The sequence below is a fragment of the Pinus tabuliformis genome, chromosome 4_1 (genome assembly GCF_031772625.1).
Source record: "Pinus tabuliformis cultivar Carrire ecotype Pingquan chromosome 4_1, CPIR1, whole genome shotgun sequence".
Taxonomy (NCBI): Eukaryota; Viridiplantae; Streptophyta; class Pinopsida; order Pinales; family Pinaceae; genus Pinus; species Pinus tabuliformis.
The window spans coordinates 736,753,446-736,769,297 of NC_142303.1; the positions used below are offsets into that span (position 1 = coordinate 736,753,446).

At 37.3% G+C, this 15,852-nt stretch overlaps 1 protein-coding gene across 2 annotated transcripts in view; it reads right to left on the reverse strand.

The window, feature by feature from the left end:
• VHA-A (vacuolar ATP synthase subunit A) overlaps window positions 1–15,852 on the reverse strand; it is a 125,749-nt gene that overhangs the window by 26,692 nt on the left and 83,205 nt on the right. For both annotated transcript variants that reach the window (XM_089420294.1, XM_089420295.1), the window contains exons 8-13: window positions 11,360–11,416; window positions 11,166–11,237; window positions 10,974–11,075; window positions 10,804–10,866; window positions 10,572–10,704; window positions 9,872–9,978 (exon numbers count right to left, since the gene is read on the reverse strand). In XM_089420294.1, the coding sequence (XP_089276420.1) occupies window positions 9,872–9,978; window positions 10,572–10,704; window positions 10,804–10,866; window positions 10,974–11,075; window positions 11,166–11,237; window positions 11,360–11,416 (534 nt within the window). The remainder of the gene's footprint in view (window positions 1–9,871; window positions 9,979–10,571; window positions 10,705–10,803; window positions 10,867–10,973; window positions 11,076–11,165; window positions 11,238–11,359; window positions 11,417–15,852) is intronic.

The following is a 15,852-nucleotide window of genomic DNA, read 5'->3' on the forward strand; positions in this document are numbered from 1 at the left end:
CAAAGATCAACCAAGTCAACAAGGGACAATCTTGCTTCAACCAGCTTCCAACTTCAACTTCGGCCCCCAGCTTCGACCTTCGACCTGCAATCTTTGGTCGTGTAGTAGCTGCAAAAACCCTAATTCTAGCACGTGTCAACTCCTCAAGAAGTCTTGCTTCAAACAAGCCAAGGTCTCCAAAGCATTGTTTTACAACCCGGCCGAGTCAACTCCGAAACGGCCGTTTCGAACCGAGCCATTACCAAAATCTCTGACCCGGCCAGCAACCCGGCTCGGTTGACCGAGTCATAGTTGACTCGGTCAACTCGGCCGGGTCATGTATTGACTCGGCCGAGTCAATGAAACTACAGCTGGGCAGCGTAAAACATGAAATTTATTCATTTTTTTGTGATTTTATTGATTTTTTTGTGATTTTTGAGACAATATTTCAGGATTATGAGAGTTGAGACATAAGATCTTGATAAATTACAGCTCAGATTTGAAAGAAGCTTAAAGTCTGTACATAAAATGTTTGTATTACCACCAATATTATATTGAGGGCAATAAGAACCACTACAATTACATATTGAAATTCAGATCCTCATTATTCCTTAAGGTGATTTGATTACTCGTTTTCTAATTGCCTCCCTTTAAGAAATGAGTGGATACTATCAATGCCTGTGACTCTGTTCACTGCTTGGCTCAGCATGATGACAGTGAAGTGTATTTCTTGCCTATTTGACTCATATTTCAATAGTGAGCACTAGGAAAAGTCTGTTTGAAACTTTTATCTATATGTCACCTCAAGAGATTGGAATTCTTTTATCGTTCAATAAATTTTGGTAAATATCGAAGGAACCATTTCAATTACATGCTGCACTCAAATACTGCCTTGATGCATCTTTCCATGCACTCTGCAACAAATGATATTGATGCAATTTGGATTAGAATTCCAAGGTTCAGGGAGACACTGATAAAGAACTGAAGTTTATCTTTATAGTTTATAGTTCACACCCATTTATTGGAGACCAAGGCCTGATTACACTATCAAGATATTAATGAAGACTAAAAGTATTAGTCCTCTTCCTCTTAACTTCATCGACAATTCATATATACAATTATATTAATTTCCTAATGACTCATCCCCTTCCTGCTTGCTGCTTGCCCAGCACCAGAATAATTGTCCATCCCCATCAATATTTAAAATTATGTTTTTTTATAAAAAAAATAAATATTTAATGTATTTTTTACAACGACCGAGTCATTGAAATCGAGCCGGCCGAGTCATTACCGAGTCGGAGTCGGAGTCGGAGTCGATCCTCGGCCAAGTCGGAGTCCGAGTCCGAGTTGTAAAACATTGCTCCAAAGTCAAACTAGACCAAATCAAAATATCTATCTTTACTGCAACTTGGATCTGCAATTCAGCCTCTTGCAATTCTCAGCCTTCCTTCAAGCTGTAAAAACCCTAACCTACGCATGTATGAGAGAATAAGGCCCAAAAACAAATTTTCCTTCTTCTTCTTGATTTCTCCTTGCTTCCTAGACCTTCGCTCTTCCTTTCTTCTTGCTTCTAGCTTCAAATCAAACTTGATTCTTGAGAGATCGAAATTTAGTTTTAAAAAACGACCGTTTCGAAACGGAAACGGCCGAGTTGGTCCGTTCCATTGCCCTCCGGAGTGACTCGGTACAAAAACGGCTCGGTTGGCCGAGTCAGCCATGACTCGCCGTTTCCCATACTGACTCGGCCGAGTCACAAACAGTGGCCCGTAACCCACTAAAACAGTGATTTAACATTATTTTAATGAAATTTTAAGGGGTTTGTTGATTGGTTTAGACTTCAAGGTGTTTTATGAATTAGCTAAATGTTATTTGGGGTCCATTTCCCCCTCCCAAACCCTATTTAACACACTCAAATGCTCTCTACTATTGATATGCTATTCAAATTTCATGGTAATGTTAAATTCTTAAAGTAAAAGTGACATTCTCCTTAATCTTCATTTTCATCCTTTTACTTAAATTTTTAACATTACCATGAAATGACTCAGGATGTTTGATAGTGGTTTCGGCCTCATTGGATTTCATATGGAGAAAGTAGAATTTTAGATTTCATTCAAAATCTAGCAGACTTATCAGTTTTTCAAGATTTCAGGATTGGAGGATTGCAATGTTTCCATTGAATTTTGTCATGTATTAGGGTATGGAACTCGTATTTAATCAAGAGCACCAATCCCTCTATGTACCTTGACGTTAGTGACATTGGTTGTCGAACTCCTCTGGGATTTGCTCCCAAACCAGGAGCTTCTGAAAATGTCGCTCCCTCTCCCATTTTCGCTCCTGCTCCCAAGTAACACAAAGAAGAGAAACCGTTTGGATCAAAAGCGGTTAAATGATCTAGTTTTTGTCCAATACAACCTCCGGCTCAGACGAAACCATTTGCTGAACAAAAGACCTGATTCAGATCCCATTGTGTTGGAAGACATTGATCCAACATCAGATTGGGTAGTGGAGAGTCGTCCAGCAGAGTTTGATCCTGATGAGGATCTTGATTTAGATTTAGATATCGAGACATCAGTTGAACTTGAACATGTTGTTCAGTTGAATGCAAATCCCAATCCACCAGCCTCAGTCTCACAGCCAGCAAGGACTCCAATTGTAGGTGCTTCCTCTGCTCAGCCACGACAGAAGCGCAGCTGCATATCTACTCTATCTCAGCTTGCATCTGCTGCAGTTGCACAGCCTGCTAGTGGTACCACTTCTACAGCTGCAGTTGGAGATGATGATGATGAGGAGGAGCCACGGGGCCCCCTGTCTGACTCTGATGATGATCCAGAGATTGATCGACATGATCTTGGCTCCTCTGGCGGCAGTAGCTACTAGCTAGTAGCTGTAGTACTAGTACTGGAGTCTGGTCACAGTTTAATTTTGTTGTAGAGGTCATTTCTAGCCTCCTTGGTTATGTGTTTTTTGTTTTGAGTCTTTGATCATGTATGACAGTTGACTATGTATTGCCATTGGGTACCATTTTGATATAATGGATTGGTTCATGAGCCTACTTTGATCATATGTTGTCTTCCATCTATATTATAATGCTGCGTGTTTGGAAACATGAATGAAAATCTTTAAAATTATGTTTAAAATCTTTAAAATTATGTTTTTTATAAATAAATAAAAATATTTAATGTATTTTTTACAACGACCGAGTCATTGAAATCGAGCCGGCCGAGTCATTACCGTTTCGGAGTTGGAGTCGGAGTTGATCCTCAGCCGAGTCGGAGTCGGAGTCGGAGTTGATCCTCAGCCGAGTCGGAGTCGGAGTCGGAGTTTTAAAACTATGGATCGAATTGATGCTAAATGAAGTTGAAGCTGCGTTTATTTATAGGCCTTCCATGAGGTTGAATAGCACTTCTAGGCCGACTTGTCTCTGCCAAGGCTGAGTTGTGCTAGGAGGCCTGCAGAACTTTCTAGACTCATAATTAATATCTTTTACATGTTACAACTTGCAAAATAGGGTCTAATACAAATGATAATGACTCTCTTGACTCGAGAAAAATATTCTTTTGACATGACAAACCCTACAAGCTTTACCTAGATGACCATCAAAATGAAGCATGAAACCCATGCTTTAAAATGATATTTTTCTTTCTTCTTTTTCTTATAACATAAGATATACATAATCATTTGAGTACATTAACAATTATGAAGACCAAAATGTGAAAATTTAACATTGAAATCATATTGCAACAACTGGAATTATTTCTTCTAACTGTAAATTAATTTAACAGTTTATTGCTATGGCAACAAAGAAATAATCACATTGCAATCTTCACAAAAAAATGTAGAAAATAAAAGCGCTGGAAATTGAGAAAATACTGGCACACGCAAATAAATTTGACACAGTTATTTTTGGACTAAAGTACCCAAAAAAACCCAACTTGGGAAAACCGGTGCAGCAGTTGAGGGTTTTTATTATTAAGCGCTAGTGAAATAATCAGAGTACAATCTATGGATAACCAGTTGGCTATCCAATCAACAAGTATATGAAAAAGTAATTAGAGACAAAATTCTCTCACTCCACAAGCAATCTCAGCACTGGCTCCTCTAGAAAATTTCGTTGTCCAAACCCTTGCGCAGTCCTTGCGCTACCTCTCGCACGTGTGGCTCTGTGCAGCCTTTGATCAAGCCATCATGCCTGTCTCTGCTACTGGAAGTGACTCTCCAGGCCTCTGGAAGACTTTCCCTACCTCTCGAAGCTGAATCAACCACCTCTCTAGCTAAATCAAGCTGCTCAATTGAAGCTTTTGCGCATCCCTTGCACAGCTTCTGAGTGGAATACTTCTACCACTTGTTGTTGCCTCACCGGATATGGAAAACTTCCTCCAGATCAGTGTCCCTGATCCCTCTCTATTTATGCTTCCCTTCTCTAGCTCGAACTCTTCCGACCACTGTTGTTGCTCTCTGGAAAATCGAACTGCCTAAGGAAATCAATCTCAAGTGTGTTCCTCCATCTACCCATCGACTTCTTATAATCTCACTGTGGGACTCCAACGGCCAAGATTAAAACTTAATCAATGGCTGAGATTATTTCATAGTTGATCTGTGTGAGTTCCTAGAGAAATCTCACCTTCCTTAAGTGATTATTGTTAATTAAACATTTTCCCTAAGTTAGACTTAGGAAAAGTTTAATTACTGATTATTATTAATTAACTTAATTAAGGCATCTCTAGGTGGATTTTCCTGAAACCTTTTTTGGGTTATGGAGTCCTAGTGTTTCTTAGTATGTTTGACAACTGTCAAGACTAGAACACCATCCGATGATACAAAAACTAACACGAAAACTAGTTACATTTTCCATCATCCCCAACTTATACGTAGAACGGTCCTGAGTCACGATTTTTTTGTTCAAATCGCGATTTTATTGGGAGTTTAGCGATTAAATTGCAAAGATTTCAAGTTTGAAAAACTCCCAAAAAACTCAATCAATAACATCAGCGAGTTGAAAAACTTGTCATATCGGGAGGTTTTCCACAGAGATTACAAACACCTTTATCCTATTTTAAAACAAAAAGGCTAGAAGAGTGAAACATGTGACATGTAATTTGAAAATTATGACGAACTATAATGGTGAGGGCCGAGGCTACTAAAAATCAAAATGTACTTGAAAATCCATAATTGAAGTTTGCCTTCAACACCAATCCCAATCCCATAGGGGCTTAAGAGGCACATTGATTCCAAATTGGATGCATATATATTGGATTAGATGCTCTAGCTGAATAATATTCCATTGTTTATGGAGCCAATCAAGGACCTCTTCATGCCCATTGATGAAATCCTTCGTCATTTTCAATCACAATCACTCCAATAGCTTTAGCAAAAATCTCCTAACAATGCACTATCCCTTCCTGAAGTTGCCCAAAAATCCTAACAATGTAAAAGGGACATTCTCCTTTATCTTTCATTTTCATCCTTCTACTTAAATTTTTAACATTACCATGAAACGACTCATGATGCTTGAGAGTTCTAACCTCATTGGATTTCATATGCAGAAAGTAGAATTTTAGATCTCACTCAAAATCCTTCAGGGGGTATTGCAACGCTCCATTGGATTTTGTAATGTACGAGGGTATGGAACTACATTCAGGCTGTGGTTGGAGTCACCTTGGCCTGTTTTAAGAAGTGAATGTAATCGTGATATTGCCCCCCTGTTGTAATTTGATGGCTTTACACCCATTTTGGTTAGTGGAAACAGCTGACTTACCATTTATAAATGCATTGTCGTATCAATCAAGTAGTGTTTTAAAGTATTCCAGATTATACTGGAATATCATGTGTCTTTGTTCCAAGTTTATCCAAAAAGGAAATCCTTCCCAATTCCTTGCATCAACCTGCACACTAATATTTCCCTCCTAGAAACCAGCTTTGACATGAATAGGAATTCAAACTCTATCTGTCATGCTTGACCCACCTTTAGCTGCCATGTCTATAATTCAGTCTGACCGTGGTAGCAGCTTGCCTCCTACTTTCTTAGCAGACACATTCTATGACTTTTATGTTTGATATTCCTTCTCTAATGGACAGACCTTAATCAAATAACTAGGTGTAAAGCAGGCAAAGTTAGAATGAGGGAAGCTGAGATAGATCACCTTCTAAACCTGCACTCACCCAGGAAATTGTAAGCAAATTCAGAAGGATGTTTCTTCATGGGCCAGTTCAAGTTTTAACACAAACTCAATCATATGGTCTATTGCCTCCCTTTATCCCCGACCAACAGATATCCAAAAAGGTTCACAAATTTGCCAAATTACCAAATACCAAAATTAACAAATTTATTTACCAAATACCAATAAAGAAATATTTAATATCCAGGAATTCTAGCGAAACAGCACTACAGACATCAAGCTCTACAAGAGAATCTCAAAAATATTAACAGCAGATGCTTGGACAGAGTAAAGTATGTAAAGTGGTACTGAATCTCAACCAATGTTGCAATCATCATTTCAGGGAATATATTGACGAGAGTCCATAAAGAAACTTATTGGAAATATCGGGAAAAATATTGGAAATTGTCAGAAAATATTGGCAAGAATAAACTTGGACCTAAGTAACTTGGAAAATATTAGACAAATCGGCAACCTGAAAAACTTCAGAAAATTTGAAAATATCAGGAGAAACACAAGATATTTGCAACACTGATTTCAATAATACCCAGAGCGTTTGCAAATGTGTACAATGTGAATAATGAGGACAACATTTTATAAAATATGCACAAACTGGACAAGTCAGAAAAGATTTATGATCTAATGTTCTCTCATGACTGAAAAACAATTCTTATTCTTCAGATGTATAATTACAGTCATTGATATAGCCCCCTGAAAAACTGTCTCTCATAAGACAATTACAACTCTACACTTTAGTTCAATAATTCCAAACTTGGGAAAAGAAATGGAAGAAAACGGAAAGAAATTAGGAAGCATACTGATGAAAAAAGCAAAGTACAACCTTGCAACCTATCTGCAATTTAAAGGATGATAAAATCATTTTAGCAAATGCGCATGCCTGAAATACAAAGAGTATTTATGCACTAATATTCTTCCAAGATTTAAAAGCAGCTATTATTCTTCTGATGTAGAGTTACAATCATATATCTAAGTTTCTAACTATAGTTTTATGCCCCTTAGATAAATACCACTTCAAACTAACGTGAAAAACCTGTCTTTTACCAGACAATTATAAATCTGCCCCTAAGGTGAATAATTCCAAAAATGAAAAAACACAATGCAATGGAAAAGAAGCAGAAAATCATGAGAAATCAAGGTGTGATCTTGCAAATTGAAATTAGAAGCAAACGAGAAACTTGTCAAGAATCTAAAATTTGTGAAACTATTAAAACCATTGACGAAGATACTGGTCAGACAGAGAATCAAGCAGTATATAGTTTTTCAGGCCATAAGTAACAACTCAAGAAGCATAATAACCTCAAGATTAAGAGAATGAATCATGGAAGAAAAGCTGGCTTTCTCTTTAAGACATGGTCCCCAGAATTTAATCCAACTACCATTACATTAATCTCAGCGCTGGTCTGAGTGTGAGGTTCAAATCTCCCCGAACCATAGGAAATTCTTTGAGTAGATATATCAAATCTCATAAAGCCAGGAAGAAGAATGAATCTTCAGGTGTGCCAGACCAGTGTTGCACGAAGCGCCCCCCCCCCCCCCCCCCCCAACGGTTCCAAGTCCCGAAGCGCGTCCCGTACGGAAGCGCCTAGGAAGCTTGGTCGGAAGTGGCGCTTCCGAATTCGGAAGCGCCGCTTCGGCTTTTTTAGACGCTTCCTGGAAATTTGGAAGCGTTGTACGGAAGCGCCGAAGCGCGCTTCGTACGGCGCTTCGGGCGTCGGAAGCGTGGCGCTTCGGAGGAGGAAGCGTCGAGCTTCGGAGGAGGAAGCATACGCTTCCAGAAAAGCTTCCAGAAAAGTGTTTAGAAAATCGTTTTTTTTCAATTTTTTTTTAATTTTAGGTGAGTTTGCTTGTTGGGGGTGGGTCCACCTTGGGTTAGGGTGACGAATGAAGGCAAAAAAAAATATAAATATAGCAGATGCTCCCTCATGGTAATGTTAAATTCTCCTTTATTTTTCATTTCTCCTTTATTTTTCATTTTCATCCTTTTACTTAAATTTTTAACATTACCATGAAATGACTCAGGATGTTTGAGAGTGGTTCCAGCCTCATTGGACTTCATATGGAGAAAATAGAATTTCATATCCTATTCAAAATTCAGCAGACTTAACAGTTTTCAGGAATTCAGGATCAATGGGATTGTGGCATTTCATTAGATTATATCAAGTATGAAGGTATGCGATTAGCATTTAATCAAGAGCACCAAGCCCTATATGTACCCTAGTGTTGGTGGTGTTAATTGTTGAACTCCTTTGTCACGCGGCACGCCCTTAGCAAAAAATTACCTTCCAATCAAGTCAAAATCATCGATCAAACATGTTAAGCTTTTTCTACCATATTTTAAGTCTTGAATTAGGTAGTTTGATCAAAATTGGGCAATGTTGACTAACATCCCTAGACAATCGAGGTAGAGGCAAAGGCTAGACAAGAGGAGAAGAATCTAGATTCTAGATCATTAATGTACAATGGATGTTATATCTATCTTGATTTATGCAAAAATATGCATGTTTTCATGTCTTCTACAATTAATTTGGTATTTGGGATGTTTGTTTTGAGTATAAATGCAAAAAAATATAAAAAAAAAATATATATATATAGCAGACGCTTCCGTGGACGCTTCGCTTCCTAGATTTTTGGAAAATGACGCTTCGGCGTCCCCGCTTCCAAAAAACGCTTCCGCTTCGTGCAACATTGTGCCAGACTTTGCAGAGAATTCAATTTAAATAAAGAATTGCATTAGAAGATTATACTAGAAAAGCAAAGAATTTCAATACATTCAAGTAATTCGACTACGAGTGTTCAAGTCATTCAACCATCAGAATGCAGCCTATGGGTGTAAACTCTCCAGGCCACAGGCCACCTAATGCCAACTTGTCCAAAAAAAGTACAATATCAAAAATTATTTTGAAGTCTAAACCAGAACAAAGGGAAAATCTTGACAGATTCCAAAATGTTAAAAAAGGACTGATTGGTACAAAAGACGATCAGAGGACAAGGATCCAGTGATTACATCTGACACAAAAACAGAGGAGAAGCATCCAGGCAATACCTCTAACACAAAGTCTATAACCAATCAGGAATCCACATAGGAGGAAGCTCCCAAAATCTTGAGAGAAAAAATACAGCAGAATAAAAACCAGGAGAGAAAGATCCTGATTCCTATGTAGCAACGAAGAAATATCAAACATTAATATTTTTGCACCAATATCTCATTTGCAGAAATCAATCTCAAAACATCAATAAAGCAAGGAAAAATAAGGGATTTGAACAGATAGTCTAACGTTTTCATTGCCATTATAAAATTTCCCCATTCTAGATGCCTGCAGGTATAGCTGGGGAAGCATGTAATTTTGTAATTTTAATATAATTTTTCTCTGTAAAAAAAAGGTACCAAACAGAAATAGAACGAAATAACCATCCTATTACTTACTAAAAGATGCTCAGCCCCTTCCCTAAGCTCCAAACGTGCCAATTTGATCAATCAGAGTTTTGAATTTCTAGCTCTTCAAAAGGCTTAACATCTTGAACATTTGAGTGTCATATAACATGATGCTATAATTTGTGAACTACTTAACAACCTTCTGCAGAGGCCTTGCAATGGTTTCTAAATTTTTTTTCCTTATGGAAAGGGTCTCACAATGGCAAAACTCAAATAATCTGCCAGAAGCATTTGTTTCACAAAGTGTATTGCAATCTAGGGAAAAGGAAGTTAGAAGATTCACCAGACGGCCAGAGATTTCACGAAGGGCTTCCGCCCAGCGAGATGTCGAGTCTGCCATCATGCTGACATTGTATCCCATATCACGGAAGTACTCTGCTAAAGTGATACCTGTGACGAATTAATTCAAGATCATGGTAAGTAGTTTTCCAAAACTCAAAAAACATTATGTATAGTACCAGAAAAGGCAAAATTATTTCTATATTAAACTAAAACTTTACAAAATTATGAGTAAATTGAATCCACAATGAATGATCTCTTCTATTACTGAAAATATGGTGCATATTATAGACCCTCTAAATGGTCCCCCAAGGCTCTAATTTCAAAGACAACCTATTTGCGTATAAATGCATAGGAAAAGTTCCCCCAGAAAAAAATACCATAAATGCATGTCCTGCCTACAGAAATATCATCATTTGGCAGTATAAGTTATACTAAGGACCAGCAAAATATCCATAAACAGCAGTTAAATAGTAAGCATCTAAAGGAAAACAAGCTTGATGTTCTCCACTCATCATTAACTATTTTGACCATGAAGTTCATATGGCAATCCCTTCCACCGATAAGAAAAATCTGTTCAATTTGCATATTTCCTCCAATTCTTCATCAAATAAGCAGGAAAAAAAAACTCAACGTTAGGTTATGGAACAAAATAATATCAAATGTGGCATTTATACAACCAAATCACTCATTACATAAATCACCTGTATAAATTGATGCCTCTCTGGCTGCGACTGGCATGTTGGACGTGTTTGCCACAAGAGTCGTCCGTTTCATTACAGATTCTTCTCGTCCATCAGGCAAGGTCATTGTCAGTTGTGGAAAATCCATTAGAACCTATAATAGTGGTGGTGGAAAGCTGTCAGTCTAATTTACAACAGAGTATTTTATATGTTATTGGTGATACTTTAAAATACTGGTTTAGAATCTGTTCACCTCAGCCATCTCATTTCCTCTTTCACCACAACCAACATAGACAACAGTATCAGAGTTTGAATACTGCACAGAGTTCATGAACGAAGTCAGCAAATTCTATGCTTTAATGTACATTAGCATGCCTATTCAAAATATAAAGGTTCTACAATAAGAGAACATCTAAAAGTTACCTTGGAAAGAGCTTGACTGATGACAGTTTTGCCACAGCCAAATGCACCAGGTATGGCACATGTTCCTCCAAGCACAGAGGGAAATAGAGCATCAAGAACACGCTGCCATCAGAACCAAATATATTTGGTAATTAAAATAAAGGTTAGTATTGCCTATTTACATTAGTGACCATTCATATACATAACTCATACCTGTCCTGTCAGGAGAGGTGTGTCAGCCGCAAGCTTGGAGGCGACAGGCCTCGGTGTACGCACAGGCCAGGACTGGAACAATAGAAATGTTTACTAATTAATATATATACTAAATAAAACTAGGATAAGAAAATGTTCCAAGGGATTTTGAATCCTTAGCACATCATCAAAAACAAGAAAGGATCCCACGGAACCTGAAGCATTTTAAGCTGCTTTTTAACTCCTTGAAACTCTAACTCCAGCACTGTATCCTGTGAAAAATATTAAAAATGACGTCAAAAATGGAACAGGCATAATAAATAGTGTGAGGAAACAAATAAATTGTGTTTAATGTAATTCTGGGAAAACAATTACCAGAAGCTATAGGGCCCAAAGTGTGCATCCAAAAACTAAAATGCTACAAGTTAACATGGAACTCGAAGATGTAGAACACTAAATGGCATTAAAGTGAGAAATACAATTGATAATTTCCCACTACAAGGAATTTCAGATTCCTGCTATCAATACAAATCAGAGCATCAGCTTGGAATACCAATTTTCCAGTGAGTCGTGACCCAATTTTCCCATGGAGTATAAAGTTTATACATATGGCCCATAGGTTTACTCTACTCCCAAAATTGCCAACCTTTTCTTATTTAGTTGCAGCAATTGCTCATCACCAATTAGACTCACCTTGACGATACAGAATGGCTATATTCTAGAATACTACTTCATTAAATATCTAGCAGCAGCCTTGAAGAGGGTAATGTTCGTATGCAATTTGTCAAAATCATTCCTCTTTTCAAGATTGAACAATTTGCAACCAAAGGAGAAGAGCCTCACATAAACTCTACATTTGGCGTAATGATTAGGAAAAGGCAGAGGTAAAAAACATTTTCTTGATTCCTTAGTTTTGGTTCTATATGCTATAATAATCTCAAACTATTTGATAATTTTTTGTGTAACAGTTCTAACCAATCCCAAGGCTGCAAATAAAATAGGAGACCACTCAAAGATAAATGATGCAAGAAAAGCAACAAAGACAACTATAACTCTGCATACATTCAATGCCCAGGCCAAGGAAAGAAAAATTAACTAACCATTACTCATGCATTCCATTGAAAATTGAATACGATAAGATCTTGGGTTACGATATAAAAGCGGATAAGAAATGATAATTTTATTAATGTCCAACAAATGACCACAAAAGTACGATGTGGAAGTGCACAAACAACTACTAGGTAATGCTGAAAGCAAGATAAATCAAGCTAAAGAAAAAGAGCAGCATAGATAAGTATCTAGCTAAGCTAATCAGTAGGTCTATCAAACACCAAAAGATATATATAGCAGTATGCTAGGTGTGGTGATACAAAGAGCGAGGTTGATTCTGGAAAACCAGGCATCTCAATGTTGATAGAGTGTGCACACACGCGCGTGTGTGTGTGTGTGAGAGAGAGAGATTTGAGGATCATGTCAAGATTGCCAACGGCAAGGGGAATGAACTAGCCCTTGCCTCATTTTTAGGGATGGGTTGTGGAACAAACAAAGTTCGTTCTTAAGTTAAATACTCCAGAAGGCTTGGAATATAAAGATCTCCATTGAGATACAAGAATATGTATTAAAGTATATGAGTAAGAATGATGCTACAAATGAGAGTGAGGGGCCTGCTTATATACTAGGCAGTGCCTCTTCATGGAAGGCCATGTCCCATTTAGACATGCCTCTTTAGTGCTAATTACTAATTAACTAATCATTATTACAATTATCCTCATTATTTATAATTTTTTTTAAATATATTTTATTCGTAACATTGTCTTCCTCCTCAAAAAAGCTTTGTCCTCAAAGCTTGTTGATGCAAAAGGCTTGATCTCTTTTTTCAGTTTCGAATGTCTTCTCGTCTCGGCACTGTCATCTTCGTTGATACAAGTTGATATGATCTTCTAAGCGGCAAACAAAATTGTCGCACTGAGAAGGGATTAGACCATCCTAGATTAATCTTTTGTGGAATATTCTGATCACTGGAATTTTGTAACGAATTGTCATCATACAACTCGATTGAGGTTACATCGATATTCTTTGGAACATCAGTTTGTTGTTTCTGTTCTGAATGGTCCCGATACGAAGCTTGGTTGAGTTGTCTACTCTCATGATTTGGATGTCGATAGGGAGCTTTTTTGGTTTGACTTTCCCTTATTAGGTGTACGGAAAAAAATTTATTTCCTTCTGGTACTACAATTGTTGAGTTAGGTACACAATCTTCGTTGGAATTTTCATCACCTAGATTGTAACATGTAAGTGTGTTTTTCCTTCAACTGATTGATCCTCTTCTTGAGTTCTGCTATTGACTGGTTCGGTATTTGTTTCTTTATCTTCAACTGGGGATGTTATGACTGGCGACTTCGATGCTTCCTCTTGAATACAATGTTCTAACTTGTCTTTTAACAACAACTTGTCCTTCTTAAGCTTCTTGATTTGTGTTAGTGATTTTTCGTTATGGTCTTTGGGCCAAGAAACTTATTCATTTTTGTCAGTGGTGATCTTATCAACTTCTCTTTGCATATTTTGTAGTACTTTTTTACCTTCTTGAAAAATTAATTTTGAGATATCTAGTATGTCTTCTGGTGTTACTGAATTCGGTTTCACTGTAAGATCTTGTAATGTTATTTTTTCCTTCTTGTAAGAAAATGTCAAAAACTTATTCTTCGTATTCAGGATGAAAGAACCTAGGGTTCCCATCCATGGCGATCCCAACATAATGTCACCTTGATCATTCACTAGGGATCGAATAGATAATTGCGATATAAAGGTATAATCGCCAATGTTTAATTGCAATTTGGTTATGTCATATTGTTTTCTACCTAAGCAGTCTAATTTTTCAATTATATTTGACTCTGGAATCACCAATTGATTAGCAAGGTTAGAGTTTATATAATTTTTCCCTTCAGTGGGAGAGATATAAATAATAACATCTTTTCCTTCAAGAGTCCTTTAATTTTGATTCTTGAATAGCACTAGAGTAGCTCAACGAGAGGCTCCTAAAAATCTCCATTCCTTCAATTCTCAATTAGATGTCATTTTTCTTTGTCAAGATAACTTTCTTCAAATTCACCCTTTTTTTTAATCAAATATTTTTTAATAAAACCTTTATTTTTGGCTTTAAATAAAACTCCTTTTTTTCTACTATATAATTACGATATCTTAATTTTTTTTAAATCCCCCAATAGCCTTTGCTTTCCTCAAATATCTCTCTTCAATACTTCAAAATAATAAAATATCCCTTTATATACGTTTAGGAGTATCACAACTTTCTTCTGCTTTACCTTTATGATTTTTTCATCGAAAAAAAATAACTTTATATTTTATCACAGCCTCTATGTTTTATTAAGCTACAATTTTGTTAGCTTTCTCGCCTTTTAATATTCCTTGTAATTTCCCAAATAATCCCTTTTTTCTTTATACATATAAATTTAAATGACTTATTCCCCTTAACAAGCACCCTTTCGCAACAGTTAATTATGGATGAATTTAAGAATAATTGTGCGATGGAATGGATGCCTTTGGAAATGTTTCGATGTCTGCTTTCCTAATTTTTCCAGCAACTATACGAATCGATGGGTAACAGGGATAGTAAGAAAAACCTTCTTCAAGAGTCACGCAACATTTGAAATGGACAAAAGATTTCTTTAGTTGAACGCCTTGCCTAGGCCTCTAGTTTCAGTCGATACTATTTTGGTATATCTCTCACGTAAGGAAATGAGCTTAGTGCAACAAATAGTTATATACAGCGACTGATGGTGAAGAGAATGCGGCTGCGGTGGGCACAGAGGCGACGATACAACGAGTCGACTACTTGGCGGCTAGGAGTGGTTGTGAGCATCTAGAGCATTGAAGTGTGACTGCAGTTTATTTAGAGTGAAATGGTACGATGGCTAATCACAGGAATTGTGGATGTGGTCGTTGTGGACTGTAGCTACGGCTACCTGTGGGGCTACAAATGGAGAAAAATGACAACAAAAAAATTCGAATGGCATGTCTATTAACGTCGCACGAGATCGATTAATGGCGGAAAAATCGATGTCTGAAAAAACGGGTGGCAGGTGGGCTGGAACGTTGATGGAAGCAGACGCATGCAGTGGTTGGAAGTCGATCTTGGCAGGTGCTCTGGCGATGGCGTGGAAACAACCGACCACGTGCACAGGGGTAGAGGTAAAAAAATGCAATGCACACGCTGGCATGGGAAATGAATTGCAACACAGTTGTTGTTGGGCTCGCTAGCTTGTGGGCAGACAGATATGCCTAGCTGGTGGACGGCGGCAGTCAGCGATGGTGTGGTGGTGGCTAGGATGTGGTCTATTGTAGGGCGATCGCAAGTAGCTTGTGGTCTTCCCTTTTTTATTTTTTATTTTTAAATTATATATATATTTTAATTTAATTTTTATAAATCTCGCTTCTCTCATTTTTTTATCCTCTTTTTTTTTTGTAATACCTATATCTTTTTTTTTCTTATTTATTTCAATACCTATATCTTTTTTTTTTCTTTTTTTTTAGGCTAGCTGGCGAATTGGAAACCCTCCAAAAGCTTGTAGCGAAAACGCTTCAATGACAATGAAGTTGACAAATTTCGATGGACAAAAACCTACATCGGAGAACGAGCTATGTGCAGCGGTGAAGCGGCCAAAGGATCGAATTGCTCTGATAACAAATGGAA